We start from the raw sequence: 22,361 nt of genomic DNA on the forward strand, positions 1-22,361 counted from the left end.
CGAATACCTTAAGAAATGGAGACTACAGCCAAGTACTACAAAAACTGAAGTATCAGCTTTTCATCTAAACAACAAGTTGTCAAACAGAGAATTGCGAGTAGTGTATTTTAATAACAAGCTGTTAAAACACAATAAATACTCGAAATACCTTGGGGTTACTCTAGACAGAACGCTCACATTCAGAGAACACCTGACGAAAACAGCAGCAAAATTGAAAACACGCAACAATATAATACAGAAACTCTGCGGCACTACATGGGGGTCCACAGCATCAACATTAAGATCCTCTGCTCTTGGCCTGATATATCCGGTGGCAGAATACTGTGCTCCAGTGTGGCTAAATAGCAGGCATACCCACCTGGTCGACACCCAACTAAACTGTACTATGCGTATGACAACAGGCACAATTAAGCCCACCCCTACAATGTGGCTACCTACCCTTAGTAATATAGCACCACCCAACCTACGCCGCGAACATGCATTGGTTAAAGAATATAACAAAATAATGGACAGTCGCCAGCTTCTAGTCCACAACGACATCCCCGATATTCTTGGAAACCGTCTCCGATCCAGGTTACCCCCTCTACAATCTGCTCAAGCGCTGCAGCAATCCAACTTTGACTTAAATACCCGATGGAGAGAAGATTGGGAAAGTAGGACAGATCCGCATTACCATAGTTTACCGGACATCATAGGGAAACCTGGCGAATTTGAACGTCCCCGTAAGATTTGGGCAGCCCTTAATCGAATTCGAACAAACTGTGGAAGATGCGCCGACTCCCTCCACAGATGGGGTAAACTCCCCTCGCCTTCTTGTGACTGCGGCGCTGCAAGACAGACGATCAGTCACATTGTTCAGGACTGCCCACGCAGAGCATACACAGGCGACCCTATAGACTTTGTAATGGCAACCGAAGGGTCAATCGAATATATAAAAAAATTGGACATCTGTTTGTGATGCATCGTATAATGCATAAATCTAAATATATTCTGTGATATACTTAAGCCATACGCTAAATAAATAAATATATTAGTGACGTCATCCATCTGGGCGTAATAACGTAATCGATGATTTTTTTAAAAGAGAATAGGGGCCGTGTGCCAGCTCATTTGAAAGGTTATTCAATTCTCTATTCAGTAATATAATTATTTATACAGGCTGTGCAAAAAAAATTTGTTGACTTAAATCAATTGACACAAAAAAAGAATGTATGTAATTTATTTAATTCAAAATACATTTTACTACTATCAGAAAACAGGAAAACATGTTTATTTGATAAATAAACATTGGTCTTCGCTTACATTAAATTTTCAAACTGCAAAGAGGCAAGTGGGTGGCTACATTAAAACATTTTTTCACGTTTTCTGACAGCATTAAAATGCATTATGAATTAAGTACATTGCATACTGTACCCTATTGCCCCTATTCTAATTTAAAAAACCATCGATTACGTCATCACGCCTAGATGGATGACGTCACTAATATGATATATAATATGCTAAAAAATCATAATTTAAAAATAAAAATCGACCTGTTTCGGGATGTATTTCCAAAGTCGGCATTCACATTTTTATTCCAACCTTTACGTGGTTACTGTATAATAGTAACGAAATAAGTTTATTGTATATTCTTGAAAATGTTTATTACTACTTAGCAATAAACATTTTGCTTACAAATGGTTTGCAGTCTTTCATTATTGTACGCAAACCCTTCTGAGGGGTTGGCATTGTTTATGGCGTTGTTTAGCCGCACAGTTAGACCGCAAGCTATAGCAGAAACGCGACGGTAGACCGCATACTATAGTGGCACCCCGACAGCACTACTTAAAAAAATGCAAGAGGACATTGGTCTAAGTGTACGACTGACAATAGGTAATCACATAACAGAAAACTAACATTACACATTTTCATTTTATTCCTTCAAGGCTAATTTTATCTATATTTCAACTGCTTTATTTTTTCTTATAGTTCGTAAATTTTTTTGTCTTTCTTCGGCGATCTTATATCAAACCTCCTCTACACATCGGCAGACACGTCCGCGGACGACATCCACGTATGCATCCGCAGAGGTGTAGGTGGTGGTAGAGGTGCAGAGGTGTAGATGGGATAATTTGGACGTCTGTTGTTTATGTATCACGTCGGCAGATGCGTCTTCAAGGCATCCGTTTGTTGTCGGTTTTTCAAGCATAGATCAAAGGGTTTCAGTGCGAACGTCCGACGCCTGTTCACACATCTGACGACGCATCAGTTTTCGCAGTGAATTCAAAGTGAACGCATGTTTCTTCAGTTTTGTATGCTGTTAATGCTGAAATGGCCATGGGTTCTGAAGAAACCTTCAAATTCATAGTGTTGTACCAGCTGTTTTATGTATAGCCAGCATCCACCACCTTCTTGTTTTCCATTATTTTAATGATTCTACTCCCATGTACACGCAAGTAGTACTAGTGCAGCTGATATGTGAAACAATTGTGGGTTTAATGATAGAAGTATATAATTTGGACCACATATACTACACATATAAAGGTTCAAATTTAGATATGAGGCCATCTCAGATTTTGCCTTTTACAAAAATGGCGGGCATTCAAAATGGCGACTGTACCTACATATGTGACTAATAGCACGATAACTTTTGAACAAGACGTCAGATTTCAACCAGATTTGGGATATAGGTTCTTTTTTGATGTGTAAGATCGAGGTCTTGAACCGGAAGAATCGGTTTACCATAAATTGTGTTTTTCCTGGTTTTTATGTAAAAATATGTTGTTTTTTTTTTAATTTTTTCACCCTGTATGTATTAATTTTTCAAAAAGTTAATACCGCCATTGAAAAGAGCGTAAAAATATTTTTTAGGAAATATTTTGAACTTTTTAGTTATGTTGATTACCATTTAATAAATGCATAACGTATCTTCACATGTACCTATGTGCGGCAGATTCGTGCAAATATTATAAGAATTATTGTGCATTTAACGGTAGAAGCATATAATTTTAACCCCATATACTACACATATAAAGGTTCAAATTTAGATATGAGGCCATCTCAGTTTTTGTTCCTTTTACAAAAGTGGCGGGAATTCAAAATGGCGACTATACATATGTGACTAATAGCACAATAACTTTTGAACGAGACGTCAGATTTCAACCAAATTTGGTATATAGGTTCTTTTTTTGATGAATAAGATCGATGTCTTGAACAGGAAGAATCGGTTTACCAGAACCTGTCTTTTTACTGTTTTTTGATGTAAAAATATGTTGTTTCTTTTTCAATTCTTTTACCCTGTATATATAAATTTTTCAAAAAGGTAATACCGCCATTGAAAAGAGTGTAAGACATATTTTTTAGGAAATATTTTGAAATTTTTAGTTATGTTAATTGCCATTTAATAAATGCATAACGTATGTTCACCTGTACCTACGGTACAGATTCATTTTGAATGCCCGCCATTTTTGTAAAAGACAAAATCTGAGATGGCCTCATATCTAAATTTGAATCTTTGTATGTGTAGTATGTGTGGTCTAAATTATATGTTTCTACCATTATATGCACAATATTTCTTATATTATTTGCACGAATCTACCGCACATAGTGTACCTACATGTGAAGATACGTTATGCTTTTATTAAATGGTAATTAATATAACTAAAGAGTTCAAAATATTTCCTAAAAAATATTTTTACGCTCTTTTCAACGTCGGTATTACCTTTTTGAAAAAAAATATATACAAGGTGAAAGAATTGAAAAAATAAACAACATATTTTTACAAAAAAATCAGGAAAAACACATCTTCTGGTAAACCGATTCTTCCGGTTTTAGATCTCGATCTTATACATAAAAAAACGAACTTATATACCAAATTTGGTTGAAATAGGACTTTTCGTTCAAAAGTTACCGTGCTATTAGTCACATATGTAAAGTCGCCATTTTGAATGCCCGTCTTTTTTGTAAAAGGCAAAATCTGAGATGGCCTCATAGCTAAATTTGAACCTTTGTATGTGTACTATATGTGGTCCAAATTATATGCTTCTACCATTAAATGCACAATAATTTTCTTATAATATTTGCATGAATCTGCCGCACACAGGTACATGTGAAGATAAGTTATGCATTTATTACATGGTAATTATTAACATAACTAAAAAGTTCAAAATATTTCCTAAAACATATTTTTACGCCCTTTTCAATGCCGGTATTACCTTTTTGAAAAATTAATATATACAGGGTGAAAGAATTAAAAAAACAACATATTTTTACATAGAAAATCAGGAAAAACACAATTTCTGGTAAAACCGATTCTTCCGGTTTAAGAGCTCGATCTTATACATCAAAAAAAGAACCCGTATACCAAATTTGGTTGAAGTCTGACTTTTCGTTTAAAAGTTGTCGTGCTATTAGTCACATATTTATCGTCGCCATTTTGAATGGCCGTCATTTTTGTAAAAGGTAAAATCGGAGATAGCCTCATTTCTAATTTTGAACCTTTATATTATATGTGTAGTATATGTGGTCCAAATTATATGCTTCTATCATTAAATGCACAATTCTTATAATATTTGCACGAATCTGCCGCACTATACCTAATTGAACGTATTAAATAGGTAAAGGTATAGTTGCGGCAGCTATGGTCATCAACATCTATTTTTTTTAATGCTCGCGTAGATATTGCGTCTCCCCACAGACTGAACGACCTACAGACGTGTGGTCACCTTGTGATGATACATCTGGTGATGCATCCGCAGACGCGTCTGCCGATGTGTAGAGGAGGCATGATGTAGCAATGCTCAGATGTTTCATTTATAATAATTCTGGTTTGTCCCAGATTTCATGAAGCTGTCCTTGTTTGTAAAAGATCTGTACCGATTTTTAATAGAGTTCATTCTTGAAAAACCGGCTTTGCACACTTAAGTTGAGCCAAACATAGTACACAATTTCATCGCCAAACATTTTCAAAATTGCAAAACACTATATTCTGAATTTAATTGCGGTCCGCACAAACCTAGCTTACGGTCCGGATGCGGACCGCGGTCCGCCAATTGGTGATCCCTGTGCTATATTATTATTATTAATACATTATAAATTGCTATAAATTGTACCCTATTTTAATCTTGTAGTCAATGTTTTTATTGTTTAAATACTGCTGTCATTAATTTGATAGCTGGTGAACTTTCATTCTATATGTAAGGAATATTAAAAATATTAGTTTATTTTATTTTATTTTTAGATATTAAATGATGTGACAGTTTTCTGTGAGATGCAGACAGAAAATAATAAAACGGAAGATACAGAAAAAATGGAGGTTGATGGAGATCTTGAAATCAAGAAAACAGAAGATAATGTAAGTTCCCAACAAACTGACGAAAGTAAGGTAAAATCATCAGAAAAATTGGACACTAAACCCAATGTTTCTGAACCAGAAGTAGAAGAGCCAGCCGAAAAGAAAATAAAACTTGAAGAAAAACCAGCTGATACTGACAGCAATAAAAAAGAGGTTGAGAAAGAATCAGAAAATGATGCCATCAAAACTAATAAGGGATGTTCAGAAGAAGAGTTGAAAACTGAAAGCGAAAAAAATGAGAAAGAAAGTAAAGACGTTAAGGAAAAAACGGAGGAAGAAACAGAGAAAAAACAAGATGTGGCAAAAGTAGAAGAAACAGATGCAAAAGTGAAAGAAAATACAGATGCAAAAGTAAAAGATGCAAAAGTAGAAAATACAGATTCAAAAGTAGAAGAAAATACAGATGCAAAAGTAGAAGATGCAAATGTAGAAAATACAGATTCAAAAGTAGAAGAAAATACAGATGCAAAATTAGAAAATACAGGTGCAAAAGTAGAAGAAAATACAGATGCAAAAGTAGAAGAAAATACAGATGCCAAAGTAGAAGAAAAAGTAAACAAAGAGGAAATAAAAGAAGAAGAGATAGTAAAAGAGAACACAACAGAAAAAAGTGAAATGGAGTGTGAAGAATCAAAAGAAGTTAAAGAAAAAGAAAATAAAGTTGAAGAAAAAGAGATCAAAGAGGTAACAACTGAAGATAAAAGCGAAAAGGAAGATGAAAAATCAGAAAACCAAAACAAAAAAGGCGATGAAGAATCATTAGTTGGAGATGCAGAAAGTAAAGGTGATTTGACAAAAGTTGAACAAAAAGAAGCTATAAATACAGAAGGAAAACAAGATACAGAAAAGGAAACTTTTGATAAGCAGAAAGCTGATCCAGATACTGAAAATATATCCGAAGATGAGCTTCCTGTTGTTCAAGCTGTAAAAGTACCAGAAGCTGAGGAAGTTTCAGATGAAGAACTTCCAGGTAAGGTTTTATTCTTATTCTGTACAGTCTTCTCTAACAAATAGTCCATTGAATCACAGTTTTTGTTCCAAATTTTATAGAACCCCTTGGATTGACATTAAATTTGGCATAAATGTCAAATATACAGGGTGAGGCAAATAAAGGGCCTATTAGAAATATATCGAGAACTAAAGGCAACAGAATCATGAAAATTTGAATAAAGGGGTTTTGAAGGATGATCTATTAAATGAAAATATTTTCATCTCTTTTCAACTTACGGTTATACCGGAAGTTGCTTATAACTTCGTTTTTTTAAATGGGACACCCTGTATATTTTTACATTTTTGGATTCTCTTCGATGTCTTCTTTCTTAAAATATGAGGTTTTGTAATAATATACAGGGTATTTTAAAAGATAATTACGTTGTTTTATTAATTTCGTAGCAAAATTAACACCCTGTAGAATTGTAGTAGTTTGACATCTAATACTCTACTTACGTTCAAATGATTTTTAATATACTCTACTATTGTTAAGAATCATTAGTATAGCTAAATTTTTAATTTTAGTATACAGGGTTGGTCGAAACTCGGAATGAGTATTTTCTGAGTTTTCTTAAATGGAACACCCTGTATTTTAGTATTGTAATGAAATGATATTTTATGGTACTTTTTTATTTCTTAAGCATTCCCTATACCTAACTGCTTTAATTTGTGCTTAATTGTTAATCGCACCAACAATCTTAACTACGTAGGTATTTTGATAGCTAAACCATTATTGGTAATTTTAAGGACCAGTCTGGATTATTATGTATTTATTTCTGAAAAATTATTTGGGATTAAGTTAAAAAGGGTTCAAGGCAGGTTTTGTTTATATTCGATTCAGAGTTGGACTACCATCTCCATATAGCAACTATTTCAGCATCCTTATGCATCATCAGTGAAGATTATGCAGTCACAACTCTGAAGGGAATATAAACATTCTGCCTCTTTTAAGGCAAAACATCGCGATGCAATGAACCCACCTTTTGAGTCGCAAATCAGCGACATCTCTCGTATTACGAGGAAAACAACGAAAATTACTGGGAAAATCCCAATTATTGGGATTAAGTATTTTCACGGCCAACCTAATAAAATTTTACGTATTTTTTGTTGCAATTAATGTTTAGCTTGAATCACCAATAACTCACAAATTAAAGCAGTTAGGTATAGGGAATGCTTAAGAAGTAAAAAGTACTATAAAATATCATTTCATTACAATACAAAAATACAGGGTGTTCCATTTAAGAAAACTCAGAGAATACTCATTCCGAGTTTTGACGAACCCTGTATACTAAAATTAAAAGTTTAGCTATACTAATGATTCTTAACAATAGTAGAGTATATTAAAAATCATTTAAACGTAAGTAGAGTTTTAGATGTCAAACTACTACAATTCTACAGGGTGTGGATGTTGCTACGAAATTAATAAAAAAACGTAATTATCTTTTAAAATACCCTGTATAATATTACAAAACCTCATATTTTAAGAAAGAAGACATCGAAGAGAATCCAAAAATGTAAAAATATACAGGGTGTCCCATTTACAAAAACGAAGTTATACTTCCGGTATAACCGGAAGTTGCAAAGACATGAAAATATTTTCATTTAATAGTTCATCCTTCAAAACCCCTTTATTCCAATTTTCATGATTCTGTTGCCTTTAGTTCTCGAGATATTTCTAATAGGCTATTATGAGGCCGTTATAAGCAACTTCCGGTATAACCGGAAGTTGCAAAGACATGAAAATATTTTCACTTAATGGATCATCCTTCAAAACCCCTTTATTCCAATTTTCATGATTCTGTTGCCTTTAGTTCTTGAGATATTTCTAATAGGCCAGTTATCTGCCTCACCCTATACAGGGTGGTGAATCGGAAAACGGGCCATAGGATACTCAATGTAAAATTCTAAACTGTTGAATTTCTGCTTCCCTAATTATGTTACATCAAAAGTCATGAGAAGTTATTTGTAGAGGATTGAAATCTGTATTAGAAACAGAAGTTACAATTGTTCTACGATTTAAACACATTCCAAAATTTTGAAAAATATAATGTATTTACCGCAGTAGGTATGTGTGGGCATGTTAGGCCACACGTTATTATTTAACTGACAGTGAGCACATTATTGACTGAAGAAGATATCTTTATTATTAATACTTCTCCTTAACTAAAGGTATCTTATCAACTTTATTGTGTTTTAAACAGTAAGTGATAAAATAAATAAAAAAATTGACAGTTCAAATTGTTAATATAATAAATTTATTGTCAACAAATGCAACCTTATACACATTATGGTATTGCGTGTGGCCTAACTTTGGCGTATTACTCTGAAAAATGTATTATATTTTTACAAAATTTTGAATAATTATTGTTCGTAGAACAATATTAACAGTTGTTTTCAATACAGATTTCAATTCTCTACAAATAGTTTCTTATGACTTTTGATGTAAAATAATTAGGGAAGCAGGAATTCAACAGTTTAGAATTTTACATTGAGTTTCCTATGGCCCGCTTTCCAATTCACCACCCGGTATATAGCTAACATACATTTATAGCATACATAGCTAACATGTCATAGAGAAAAAGTGATATTGTGTCGATGTGTGTTTTTGTCCAGGGGTGAGTTTCACCCCTTCTCGGGGAGTGAAAAAACCTACGTTCAAAATAAGTCCGGAATTCGATAAACTGACTAATTCTAAGCAACTTTTATTCTATAGAGTTTTTCACAACTCAATATTTTTCGAGTTATTTGCGAGTGAATGTGTTCATTTTTCAACAACAAAGAACAAGTTTTTGGACGGTTTTTCGCAAATAACTAAAAAAGTAAGCATTTAATCGAAAAAACATGTATGTATGTATCGGTTTTAGAACGTCTTTTGACGTTGTCCGATGCCTAACTTCCACGTCCTTCTATCATCCCATTGGCCATCTCGAAGATCCCTTGCACTCATTGCTTTGGTTATCCCTTCTTTCCATGTCTTTTTGGGTCTTCCTCGTTTTTTGCGGTTTGGTGGTACCCACTGCATGATCTTTTTGGACAATCTTGTGTCTTCCATTCTTTGAACATGACCATACCAAATCAACTGTTTCCTCCCAATGTCTGTTGTTAAGTAACCATCTATTCCAATTCGTCGTCTTACTTCCTCATTTCGAACTCTTTCCCTACGGGATATACCTAACGATCTTCTAAACACATCCATTTCTACAGCTTCTAACTTTTTCCTGTTGTTCTCGGTTATTCTCCAAGTTTCTGCTCCGTAAAGTAGGCTGCTTTTAATAAGTGTTTCATAGATATTGTATTTTCGCTGTATTCCTATTTCGGAGCTCCAAAGTATTCCATTTAGGCAGCCAATTGTTCTTCTAGCTTGTGTTACCCTTTTCTTTATTTCCTCATCGTCTTTTCCCGTTCTATCGAAGATTTCCCGTTCCATCGAAAAAACATTCTTGGCAAAAATATATCATATAAAACAAAGTGAAAAAAATGGTGTTTGTACGAGGTCTCTAGACGCAGTAGGAACATAGTTGTAGCTAATGAAAAATACGTTCATATTCGTCAAATTCCAAATCGAATATTTCAACGTGAAATAACCAAAAAATGAAGCACGAAGCGATTTGCTACAACTCTGCTTCTAACCTATTTTTCATTAACTTTGCTTCTACTAGGTCTAGAGACCTCACACATACACCACTTTTTTAATTTTTGGTAATCAGTATTTTTGCTAAGTTTATTTTTTTCGATAAAATACTTACTTTTTGAGCTATTTGCGAAAGAGCGTCTAAAAAAGTAGTTTAAAAATGAACATATTCACTCGCAAATAGCTTGAAAAGTATTAATTTAGTGAAAAACCGCTATAAAACAAAATTTGCTTCCACCCCCAAAATTTGCTTTCACCCCAGGACAAAAGCACACATCGGCACAATATCACTTCTTTTCTTTGACATGTTAGCTATGTGTACGCCAAATGTCATGTCAATACAAGCGGTTCTTTAAAATTTAGAGGTTTTGCAATATTTTACTGTTAGTGAATGGACTAAAAAGCTTTTTAAGATTCCTGTATTACAAGGCAAGACACTAAAAGTTTTGCACAAATAATAGGGGGACAACATATTTTTGGGAATAATCAACTTTATTGTTTTATGCCAGTCCAAAATGGGTATCTCAGAAATGAGATTTTAGTGCGGATCGATCGCTTCATCTGGCATATTAAAACGTTTACCGTGTCGTTTGTTTTTAATTCGCGGGAACGCAAAGAAATCACACGGTGTCAAGTTAGGACCGTATACAGGATAGCTAAACAAATTCGCTTTCAAATAGTAGAAGATAAGACACTTCAGGGCACTTTGACCTTTGAACCCTAGCGATACAACATCGCGCGTGACTACAGCAGAACGCGTGACTCCGGCGTGGGTGACGTCAGTGGAGTAACTTGTCGGGACTTGTCGGGTGACGTCAGTGGGGTAACTTGTCAGGACTTGGTGGGTGACGTCATTGGGGAGCTTGTCGGGTGACGTTAGTGGGCCACAACTCCGATTAATTATTTTAATTATTTTTAATCATATTTTAAGTCATTATAATAGTCAAGTATGTCAATAGCCATTAATATTAAACAAAAAATTTTTCCTTAGGAAGGAATTGAACCAAGTACTAACACGACAGTAACTAGATACACATTCCGCGAACCCACGCAAACGCTTGCTAGACACTGGTATAAAAAAAAAACAAATAGATAGGTAAAAATTGTAAAGAAAATTACTACATACTTAAATGTATTATAAAATTAATATATTCCTAAATTTTAGAAGAAACATTCGTAAATAGGTACATTTACACAAAACACAAAAGCATGTAGGTACCTACACATAGGTATTACTGTATATGCAGAAGGAGCAGCTGCTATAACAGGACAAAGGGATATCTTCTAAGCAGCTCAATGTACATGCAAGATATCGCTTGAAAACTTATTGCGAATAGATGAAAAATCAAACACATCATACCGCAGGTCATCCTCACATTATGACCAAACCACCGAACGTGTCTAAGTATAGGTACCTACAAGGCTCTCGTCTCTCACACAGATACACACAGATGACCTACAATATTCCTATGTAATTATGGGTATTAACCAGCGAATTCTTACAGTATGACCAAACCAACAAACATCCACTATAATATTAAAAGGCAATATACAATATTCTTTTTGTGATTTAATTAATGAGCATGAACCAGTCTTACAGTATGGCCAAACAATAAAAACGTATCTTACTCGATAAGGATATCAGCTGAACGATCAGTGCTTAACATGGATCTTATATGAACGATCACTACTATACATAGGTCTCCATTGAACGCGCACCACTATTATTCTGTATATGCCTATCATTTGTATGAAAATTACTGAAGTATTGTGAGCTGCATACTCTATTTTATCTACGGCAAGTGTGTAATATTATGTTTTTACGGGTTGATATTGAACATCTTCGATAAGAAAGATATGTTGGTCATAGACGGTTCTTCGATAGCCATCAGGCAACAATTTCCCCTGATCATGTTTATAAAACATACGGAATGCACTGTATATACTAACCCAAGCTGACAACATACTTTGCAGATATGGATCACGATCAGCTTATAGGTTTATGTACGATTCCCTTCGTAAAGGTACATAGGCGTGCATCCGCGTGGGATAAAAGTCGACCGTCCTTTTTATACTCCGAATAAGAGGACCATCAAATATTCAAAGTTAAAATGTGTCATGGCGAGAAAATAAAATTATATACAGTTTATGTGCGTAAAATATAAACGGTAATACAGGGTAATAACGAAAAAAATATGTTAATGTACAAAAACGATATCCAACAGTATTGTCGTAAAGAAAAGGGATGTCGTAAAGGTCTTAACGTTAAATCATCTAAATAGCTTAATTTAGCGAGACAAATGATACATCGATGTTAGCATATACATGACAGTCGACTGTCATGTAAATGACACGTACAGTGCTGCACGACAATTTTAAAACATTGATTTGACAGACCAATACTTGACGGCTGCGGCAAAGAAGTTGACATGACAAACAAAAAGAAAAAGAATTTACAGCAACATGACAAACGAAAAGGAGAAGAAGAAGTGACAAACGAAAAGAAGAAGTGACAAATCGAAAAGAAGATGAAGAAGAATTGACAAACCGTAAAAAAGAAGAAGAATTGGCAGTTAATATTGAACGTTGACAGACCGCAAAGAAGAAGAAGAAGTATACGTGACAAACGAAAAAAAGAAGAAATGACAATGGCTCAGCACAATGAAGAAGTGACAAATCGAAAAAAGAAGAAGAAGAATTGACAGAAACATGACAAACGAAAAGAAGAAGAAGGCTTGACAAACGAAAAGAAGAAGAAGGCTCAACACAATGAAGAATAATTTAAAAATCGAAAAGAAGAAGAATTGACAACATGATAAACGAAAAGAAGAAAATGAATTGACGGCAACATGACAAACGTAAAGAAGAAGAAGAAGTGACAATAGCTCAACACAATGAAGAATAATTGACAAATCGAAAAGAAGAAGAAGAATTGATAACAACATAACAAACGAAACGAAGAAGAAGAAGAAGAACTGACAGACCGAAAAGAAGAAGAAGTGACAATGGCTCGACACAAAAAAAAGAAGAAGAAATTAAATACGATTTAATTAATTATAAAAAGTTACATTTCACATCTAATACTAGTATTAAATAGAATTTCATTAGTCACACAAAACGAATGTGTCAGCGGTCGTAAGGCACATTCCTCATCTCATATTACACCTGTAACATTATATTGCAATAGTAAGAATGTAGGGCAATGACCGCAAAAAAGCAACGATTATATTTTTTGCAACATCGCCAGAAACACCTTGCAAATTTCAATAGCGGAAATTAAAACTGCAAATTCTAGAAATAATATTCACATGTCGTTTAATTTATGTCGCATTTAATCTGATGGTGCAAAATTAGCAAGAATGTATAATATGACAATGATGCATTAAAACCGCAAGTTCGAACAAAAAAGCATCGATTATATTTTTTAGTATACGATTTTCATCATTATGACATAACATTGTAGACGAACGAAACGAACAGGGAAATCAGTGTAGAGTGAGCACATCTTAAATAAGGTAAATGATTCTTATTTCTGCAATTCTTTTTTAGTAAATATGTAGTGATAAATATAATTTTATTTCTTTTAACATTTCCATTTAACATTTATTAAGATAATAGCATTTGATTTTTACGGTCTATTTCTAAATTCGGCGTTGCACCTATCCGCATATTGTTGATTGATTTTACGTTTTATTTAAAAAATAATAGCTTTAATGACACATTTCTAAAGTACTCCTTCTTTTATCGTTTCCTTGTTATGCAAATAAATGAGAGAGGTTGTTGCTATCCACAAAAGGATAATAATATTTTATTTTATGGTTTATTTTTTGTTTCTAATTTAATCTAAATGTATTTTTATGTGTTGTTTTTTTTTATAAATTGTATGTTTCATTTGTCCTTATATTTTTGATCGATTTTACGTTTTATTTAAAAAATTATAGCTTTTTATCCGTAATACTTCTTCTGTTTAGCAATATACTATCAACCACAGCTAATATTTATTTTTTAATAGCGTGATAATAATAATGTTGCATTTGTACACATCCCAGCGTATTTTTTTACTTTATAAAAATATATTGACAATCCTACTAATGCATTGGGTTAGTAAACAACACTATGCGTTTTTTATTATTTTTATTTAAATTATTTCATACGAGTACATTGTTAAAGTTAGTAATAATTAAAAAACTAGCCAATTTATTTTAACATTTTCATCCATGGATCTAACGGAATAACGGTTAAATGAAGGTGTCTCGTATTCTATGTCTGTGCGCTATTTAAATTGTTGGCAGATTATTCATTACTATTACGACGTTTTTTCTAATTTTTCTATGCATTTTCAAAACGACTTCGACGACGTGTTTGCTCATTTTTAAACAAAGGTTTGATTGTTTTATTACATTTATCCCGGAATGCTTGATATGTCAAATATCCTGGAGAAACTCTATGAATACCTGTGACCTCTTATATTTTTTAAAGTTGAGGCTGTCCTTTGTCGTGATGTCTTGAGGATTCTTATAAAATAGTAAATTGTTTAGCCCACAAGTAGTTTTGTGCTTGTTATCGTTAATCAGTACATTTTTAGGAGCAAATTTGATGTTTTTTGCCCATTATCCTTTTATCAGTTTTCCAAACACACTGTGGACCTTAAGCTCTATCAATATCTGGGAATAATACCAATATTTTAGAAGGTGTACATCTTCTTCTTCATCTGTGCTCTCATCACCCTTCCATTTTTATATCTTCACCGCTTTTACGCATAAACATTCCTTTTTTCATCGTAAATTTTATTTAATGAGATAGAAGTTCTTTTTCATCAGCTTGCATTTTCCGAGAACTTTGTACTTTTCTCTCACTATTGCCGCACGTTTGTTTACCTGAACCGCTCTACTGAAGACATGTTAACAAATGAATTCTCACATGAATGACTTTGAATCTTTGTATATTTATACTTCTGTGCCCTTCTGTTAGTGTGTCTCTGATGACGTCTGAACGTCTCAGGTAATCTTTGTGGTCGTCTGTGCCTTTTGTTAGCGTGTCTCTGATGACGTCTGTACGTCTCTGGTACACTTCTATGGTCGTCTGTGCCTTTTGTTAGCGTGTCTCTGATGACGTCTGTACGTCTCTGGTACACTTCTACGGTCGTCTGTGCCTTCTGTTAGCGTGTCTCTGATCACGTCATATTTAACGCCAAATGTCATGTCCTGTGTCAAACGACACGTCCTGCGTCGAATGTAACGTCATTCACGTCACGTCTTTCACGTCATATTTCACGACAAATGTCAAGTCATTAACGTAACGTCATTCACGTCACATCATTCACGTCACGTCACAAACGTCACTCACGTCACGTCATTCATGTCACGTCATTCGCGTCACATCATTCACGTCACGTCACTCATGTCACGTCATACACGTCACGTCATACACGTCAGGTCATTCACGTAACGTCATTCACGTCACGTTATTCACGTCACATCATTCACGTCACATCATTCACGTCACGCCAAATGTCAAGTCCTGCGTCAAACGAAACGTCCTACGTCGAATGTAACGTCATTCACGTCACGTCTTTCACGTCATATTTCACGACAAATGTCAAGTCATTCACGTAACGTCATTCACGTCACATCATTCACGTCACGTCACACACGTCACATCATTCACGTCACTCACGTCACGTCATTCGCGTCACGTCATTCACGTCACGTCATACACGTCACGTCATACACGTCACGTCATACACGTCACGTCATTCACGTAACGTCATACACGTCACGTCCTTCACGTCACATCATTCACGTCACATCATTCATGTCACGCCAAATGTTAACGTCCTGCGTCAAACGAAACGTCCTGCGTCGAATGTAACGTCATTTACGTCAAGTGTTCTGGCGCATCCCCTAAATCGCAACCCTTAAATATTAATAAATGCCAAACGGCTCAGAGGGTAACAGAGGGTATCTGATGACGTCTCTGGTACGCCTCTGCTACCCTCTGAGCGTGTATCTGATGACGTCTCTGGTACGTCTCTGGCCAGAGACGTCATCAGATACACGCTCAGAGGGTAGCAGAGGCGTACCAGAGACGTCATCAGATACCCTCTGTTACCCTCTGAGCCGTTTGGCATTTATTAATATTTAAGGGTTGCGATTTAGGGGATGCGCCAGAACACTTGACGTAAATGACGTTACATTCGACGCAGGACGTTTCGTTTGACGCAGGACGTTAACATTTGGCGTGACATGAATGATGTGACGTGAATGATGTGACGTGAAGGACGTGACGTGAATGACGTTACGTGAATGACGTGACGTGTATGACGTGACGTGAATGACGTGACGTGAATGATGAGACGTGTGTGACGTGACGTGAATAATGTGACGTGAATGATGTGACGTGAATGACGTTACGTGAATGACTTGACATTTGTCGTGAAATATGACGTGAAAGACGTGACGTGAATGACGTTACATTCGACGTAGGACGTTTCGTTTGACGCAGGACTTGACATTTGGCGTGACGTGAATAACGTGACGTGAATGACGTGACGTGAATGACCTGACGTGTATGACGTGACATGAGTGACGTGACGTGAATGATGTGACGCGAATGACGTGACGTGAGTGACGTTTGTGACGTGACGTGAATGATGTGACGTGAATGACGTTACGTTAATGACTTGACATTTGTCGTGAAATATGACGTGAAAGACGTGACGTGAATGACGTTACATTCGACGCAGGACGTGTCGTTTGACACAGGACATGACATTTGGCGTTAAATATGACGTGATCAGAGACACGCTAACAGAAGGCACAGACGACCGTAGAAGTGTACCAGAGACGTACAGACGTCATCAGAGACACGCTAACAAAAGGCACAGACGACCATAGAAGTGTACCAGAGACGTACAGACGTCATCAGAGACACGCTAACAAAAGGCACAGACGACCACAAAGATTACCTGAGACGTTCAGACGTCATCAGAGACACACTAACAGAAGGGCACAGAAGTATAAATATACAAAGATTCAAAGTCATTCATGTGAGAATTCATTTGTTAACATGTCTTCAGTAGAGCGGTTCAGGTAAACAAACGTGCGGCAATAGTGAGAGAAAAGTACAAAGTTCTCGGAAAATGCAAGCTGATGAAAAAGAACTTCTATCTCATTAAATAAAATTTACGATGAAAAAAGGAATGTTTATGCGTAAAAGCGGTGAAGATATAAAAATGGAAGGGTGATGAGAGCACAGATGAAGAAGAAGATGTACACCTTCTAAAATATTGGTATTATTCCCAGATATTGATAGAGCTTAAGGTCCACAGTGTGTTTGGAAAACTGATAAAAGGATAATGGGCAAAAAACATCAAATTTGCTCCTAAAAATGTACTGATTAACGATAATAAGCACAAAACTACTTGTGGGCTAAACAATTTACTATTTTATAAGAATCCTCAAGACTTCACGACAAAGGACAGCCTCAACTTTAAAAAATATAAGAGGTCACAGGTATTCATAGAGTTTCTCCAGGATATTTGACATATCAAGCATTCCGGGATAAATGTAATAAAACCATCAAACCTTTGTTTAAAAATGAGCAAACACGTCGTCGAAGTCGTTTTGAAAATGCATAGAAAAATTAGAAAAAACGTCGTAATAGTAATGAATAATCTGCCAACAATTTAAATAGCGCACAGACATAGAATACGAGACACCTTCATTTAACCGTTATTCCGTTAGATCCATGGATGAAAATGTTAAAATAAATTGGCTAGTTTTTTAATTATTACTAACTTTAACAATGTACTCGTATGAAATAATTTAAATAAAAATAATAAAAAACGCATAGTGTTGTTTACTAACCCAATGCATTAGTAGGATTGTCAATATATTTTTATAAAGTAAAAAAATACGCTGGGATGTGTACAAATGCAACATTATTATTATCACGCTATTAAAAAATAAATATTAGCTGTGGTTGATAGTATATTGCTAAACAGAAGAAGTATTACGGATAAAAAGCTATAATTTTTTAAATAAAACGTAAAATCAATCAACAATATGCGGATAGGTGCAACGCCGAATTTAGAAATAGACCGTAAAAATCAAATGCTATTATCTTAATAAATGTTAAATGGAAATGTTAAAAGAAATAAAATTATATTTATCACTACATATTTACTAAAAAAGAATTGCAGAAATAAGAATCATTTACCTTATTTAAGATGTGCTCACTCTACACTGATTTCCCTGTTCGTTTCGTTCGTCTACAATGTTATGTCATAATGATGAAAATCGTATACTAAAAAATATAATCGATGCTTTTTTGTTCGAACTTGCGGTTTTAATGCATCATTGTCATATTATACATTCTTGCTAATTTTGCACCATCAGATTAAATGCGACATAAATTAAACGACATGTGAATATTATTTCTAGAATTTGCAGTTTTAATTTCCGCTATTGAAATTTGCAAGGTGTTTCTGGCGATGTTGCAAAAAATATAATCGTTGCTTTTTTGCGGTCATTGCCCTACATTCTTACTATTGCAATATAATGTTACAGGTGTAATATGAGATGAGGAATGTGCCTTACGACCGCTGACACATTCGTTTTGTGTGACTAATGAAATTCTATTTAATACTAGTATTAGATGTGAAATGTAACTTTTTATAATTAATTAAATCGTATTTAATTTCTTCTTCTTTTTTTTGTGTCGAGCCATTGTCACTTCTTCTTTTCGGTCTGTCAGTTCTTCTTCTTCTTCTTCGTTTCGTTTGTTATGTTGTTATCAATTCTTCTTCTTCTTTTCGATTTGTCAATTATTCTTCATTGTGTTGAGCTATTGTCACTTCTTCTTCTTCTTTACGTTTGTCATGTTGCCGTCAATTCTTTTTCTTCTTTTCGTTTATCATGTTGTCAATTCTTCTTCTTTTCGATTTTTAAATTATTCTTCATTGTGTTGAGCCTTCTTCTTCTTTTCGTTTGTCAAGCCTTCTTCTTCTTTTCGTTTGTCATGTTTCTGTCAATTCTTCTTCTTCTTTTTTCGATTTGTCACTTCTTCATTGTGCTGAGCCATTGTCATTTCTTCTTTTTTTCGTTTGTCACGTATACTTCTTCTTCTTCTTTGCGGTCTGTCAACGTTCAATATTAACTGCCAATTCTTCTTCTTTTTTACGGTTTGTCAATTCTTCTTCATCTTCTTTTCGATTTGTCACTTCTTCTTTTCGTTTGTCACTTCTTCTTCTCCTTTTCGTTTGTCATGTTGCTGTAAATTCTTTTTCTTTTTGTTTGTCATGTCAACTTCTTTGCCGCAGCCGTCAAGTATTGGTCTGTCAAATCAATGTTTTAAAATTGTCGTGCAGCACTGTACGTGTCATTTACATGACAGTCGACTGTCATGTATATGCTAACATCGATGTATCATTTGTCTCGCTAAATTAAGCTATTTAGATGATTTAACGTTAAGACCTTTACGACATCCCTTTTCTTTACGACAATACTGTTGGATATCGTTTTTGTACATTAACATATTTTTTTCGTTATTACCCTGTATTACCGTTTATATTTTACGCACATAAACTGTATATAATTTTATTTTCTCGCCATGACACATTTTAACTTTGAATATTTGATGGTCCTCTTATTCGGAGTATAAAAAGGACGGTCGACTTTTATCCCACGCGGATGCACGCCTATGTACCTTTACGAAGGGAATCGTACATAAACCTATAAGCTGATCGTGATCCATATCTGCAAAGTATGTTGTCAGCTTGGGTTAGTATATACAGTGCATTCCGTATGTTTTATAAACATGATCAGGGGAAATTGTTGCCTGATGGCTATCGAAGAACCGTCTATGACCAACATATCTTTCTTATCGAAGATGTTCAATATCAACCCGTAAAAACATAATATTACACACTTGCCGTAGATAAAATAGAGTATGCAGCTCACAATACTTCAGTAATTTTCATACAAATGATAGGCATATACAGAATAATAGTGGTGCGCGTTCAATGGAGACCTATGTATAGTAGTGATCGTTCATATAAGATCCATGTTGAGCACTGATCGTTCAGCTGATATCCTTATCGAGTAAGATACGTTTTTATTGTTTGGCCATACTGTAAGACTGGTTCATGCTCATTAATTAAATCACAAAAAGAATATTGTATATTGCCTTTTAATATTATAGTGGATGTTTGTTGGTTTGGTCATACTGTAAGAATTCGCTGGTTAATACCCATAATTACATAGGAATATTGTAGGTCATCTGTGTGTATCTGTGTGAGAGACGAGAGCCTTGTAGGTACCTATACTTAGACACGTTCGGTGGTTTGGTCATAATGTGAGGATGACCTGCGGTATGATGTGTTTGATTTTTCATCTATTCGCAATAAGTTTTCAAGCGATATCTTGCATGTACATTGAGCTGCTTAGAAGATATCCCTTTGTCCTGTTATAGCAGCTGCTCCTTCTGCATATACAGTAATACCTATGTGTAGGTACCTACATGCTTTTGTGTTTTGTGTAAATGTACCTATTTACGAATGTTTCTTCTAAAATTTAGGAATATATTAATTTTATAATACATTTACGTATGTAGTAATTTTCTTTACAATTTTTACCTATCTATTTGTTTTTTTTTTATACCTTATATTACCAGTGTCTAGCAAGCGTTTGCGTGGGTTCGCGGAATGTGTATCTAGTTACTGTCGTGTTAGTACTTGGTTCAATTCCTTCCTAAGGAAAAATTTTTTGTTTAATATTAATGGTTATTGACATACTTGACTATTATAATGACTTAAAATATGATTAAAAATAATTAAAATAATTAATCGGAGTTGTGGCCCACTAACGTCACCCGACAAGCTCCCCAATGACGTCACCCACCAAGTCCTGACAAGTTACCCCACTGACGTCACCCGACAAGTCCCGACAAGTTACTCCACTGACGTCACCCACGCCGGAGTCACGCGTTCTGCTGTAGTCACGCGCGATGTTGTATCGCTAGGGTTCAAAGGTCAAAGTGCCCTGAAGTGTCTTATCTTCTACTTCAAATATTAGAATGCTGTACAAGCTGTGTGATAGCTGGAATTGCCCTGATGAAAGAGAATTCGATGCGACGATTATGGTTGCTGATCAGTGCTAAAAAAAAAATGGTTGTATACTATTCAATAATGACATGTCGTTTTTTTTTTAAACTCGCCACCATTTACTTGCGAACGCGGACTTCTTTTGTTTCCTGTGGCACATCTTGAAACACACATGCCGTTAATGGGTTTTTCGTTTCGGGCTCATAACAATATATCCAATGCTTCATCATCTGCCTCCGTTAAATTGTTTGAGTGTAGCGCGGCGCTAATCGACACGTGCCTTCTTATGGACAGCAATCAAATTATGAGGAATCCAGCAACGGCACATCATGCATACTGTCAAATGGTCATACAAAATTCTTTGTATCTGACTCATGCCTATGCCCAGCGATGCATGATAGTGGTGGTAATCTTGACAGGTAACATGTCGATCTGCTTCAATCATGTCGTGCACAGAATCAATGTTTCCGGGACAACAGCTGTGGCCAAAGGGTCTTTACGAAATCCGTTAGACCGTCCGCACACGGGTCAACGCTCGAAGTGGTCGACTCGAATCCAGTCATGTAGGTCTCTCCCTAACACTCAAGTTCCTTCGTTGTGGCGTTGAGCTCAGTAGACGGGGCGTTTAGTGGTCGTCTAGGATTGATAAATCTTCTCGTCTTGTACGACTCTCGTCCCTTGCGATCGGTAGCGCACGAGAAAGTTCGAGTGAAACGCACGTTTCCACTCATGGAGGTAAATTTATTTTATTTGTTTCCTTCGTTTTTTGTTGTTTTTTGCCCTAAATTAAATTTTAGTTTATTTAAAGATTATTTGTAATATAAAATTCTGAAAACATTCAACTCCTATTTCTCGATGTTTAATATAAAATTCTTTGGGAAAGTAGAAAAATATTTTCAATGGTATAATTATACTAAAAATGTAACAATACCGTACTTTTCACAGATCGAAATATCACTATTTTTAGGGCCCAAAAGAGCTGAGCTTCCTGCAGATACTGAAGTCGTCTCCGAAGATGAGCTCCCCACCGTTAAAAATGATTCCAAAAAAGAAAGTAACAAGAGAAAGCTTGCCACTGATTACGATCCTGGATCCCCAACATCCGAAAATGAGGCACCTTCTAAAAAACCATCTCTTGATAGTTCGGCTGAAAAGGACAAAGAAGAAAAACCTAAACCGAAGAAATTACCAGAACTTGATAAATACTGGAAAGCCGTTAATGATGATCCGACTGATTTTACTGGATGGACATATTTATTACAATACGTTGATCAAGAAGTAAGTTTCCTATTTATGTTTTTATA

General features: G+C 35.1%; 1 protein-coding gene across 2 annotated transcripts in view; it reads left to right on the plus strand.

Moving 5' to 3' along the window:
- The window catches only part of LOC126886910 (pre-mRNA-processing factor 39), a 126,404-nt gene that overhangs the window by 47,056 nt on the left and 56,987 nt on the right, over window positions 1-22,361 (plus strand). Inside the window, exons 3-5 of one of the 2 annotated variants that reach the window (XM_050654070.1) lie at window positions 5,219-5,683; window positions 5,759-6,302; window positions 22,025-22,335. In XM_050654070.1, coding sequence (XP_050510027.1) covers window positions 5,219-5,683; window positions 5,759-6,302; window positions 22,025-22,335 — 1,320 coding nt within the window. Of the gene's footprint in view, window positions 1-5,218; window positions 6,303-22,024; window positions 22,336-22,361 lie in introns of both variants that reach the window. The other variant, XM_050654069.1, reaches the window with a different exon arrangement.

This window comes from Diabrotica virgifera, chromosome 6, assembly GCF_917563875.1.
Source record: "Diabrotica virgifera virgifera chromosome 6, PGI_DIABVI_V3a".
NCBI classification, from domain to species: Eukaryota; Metazoa; Arthropoda; class Insecta; order Coleoptera; family Chrysomelidae; genus Diabrotica; species Diabrotica virgifera.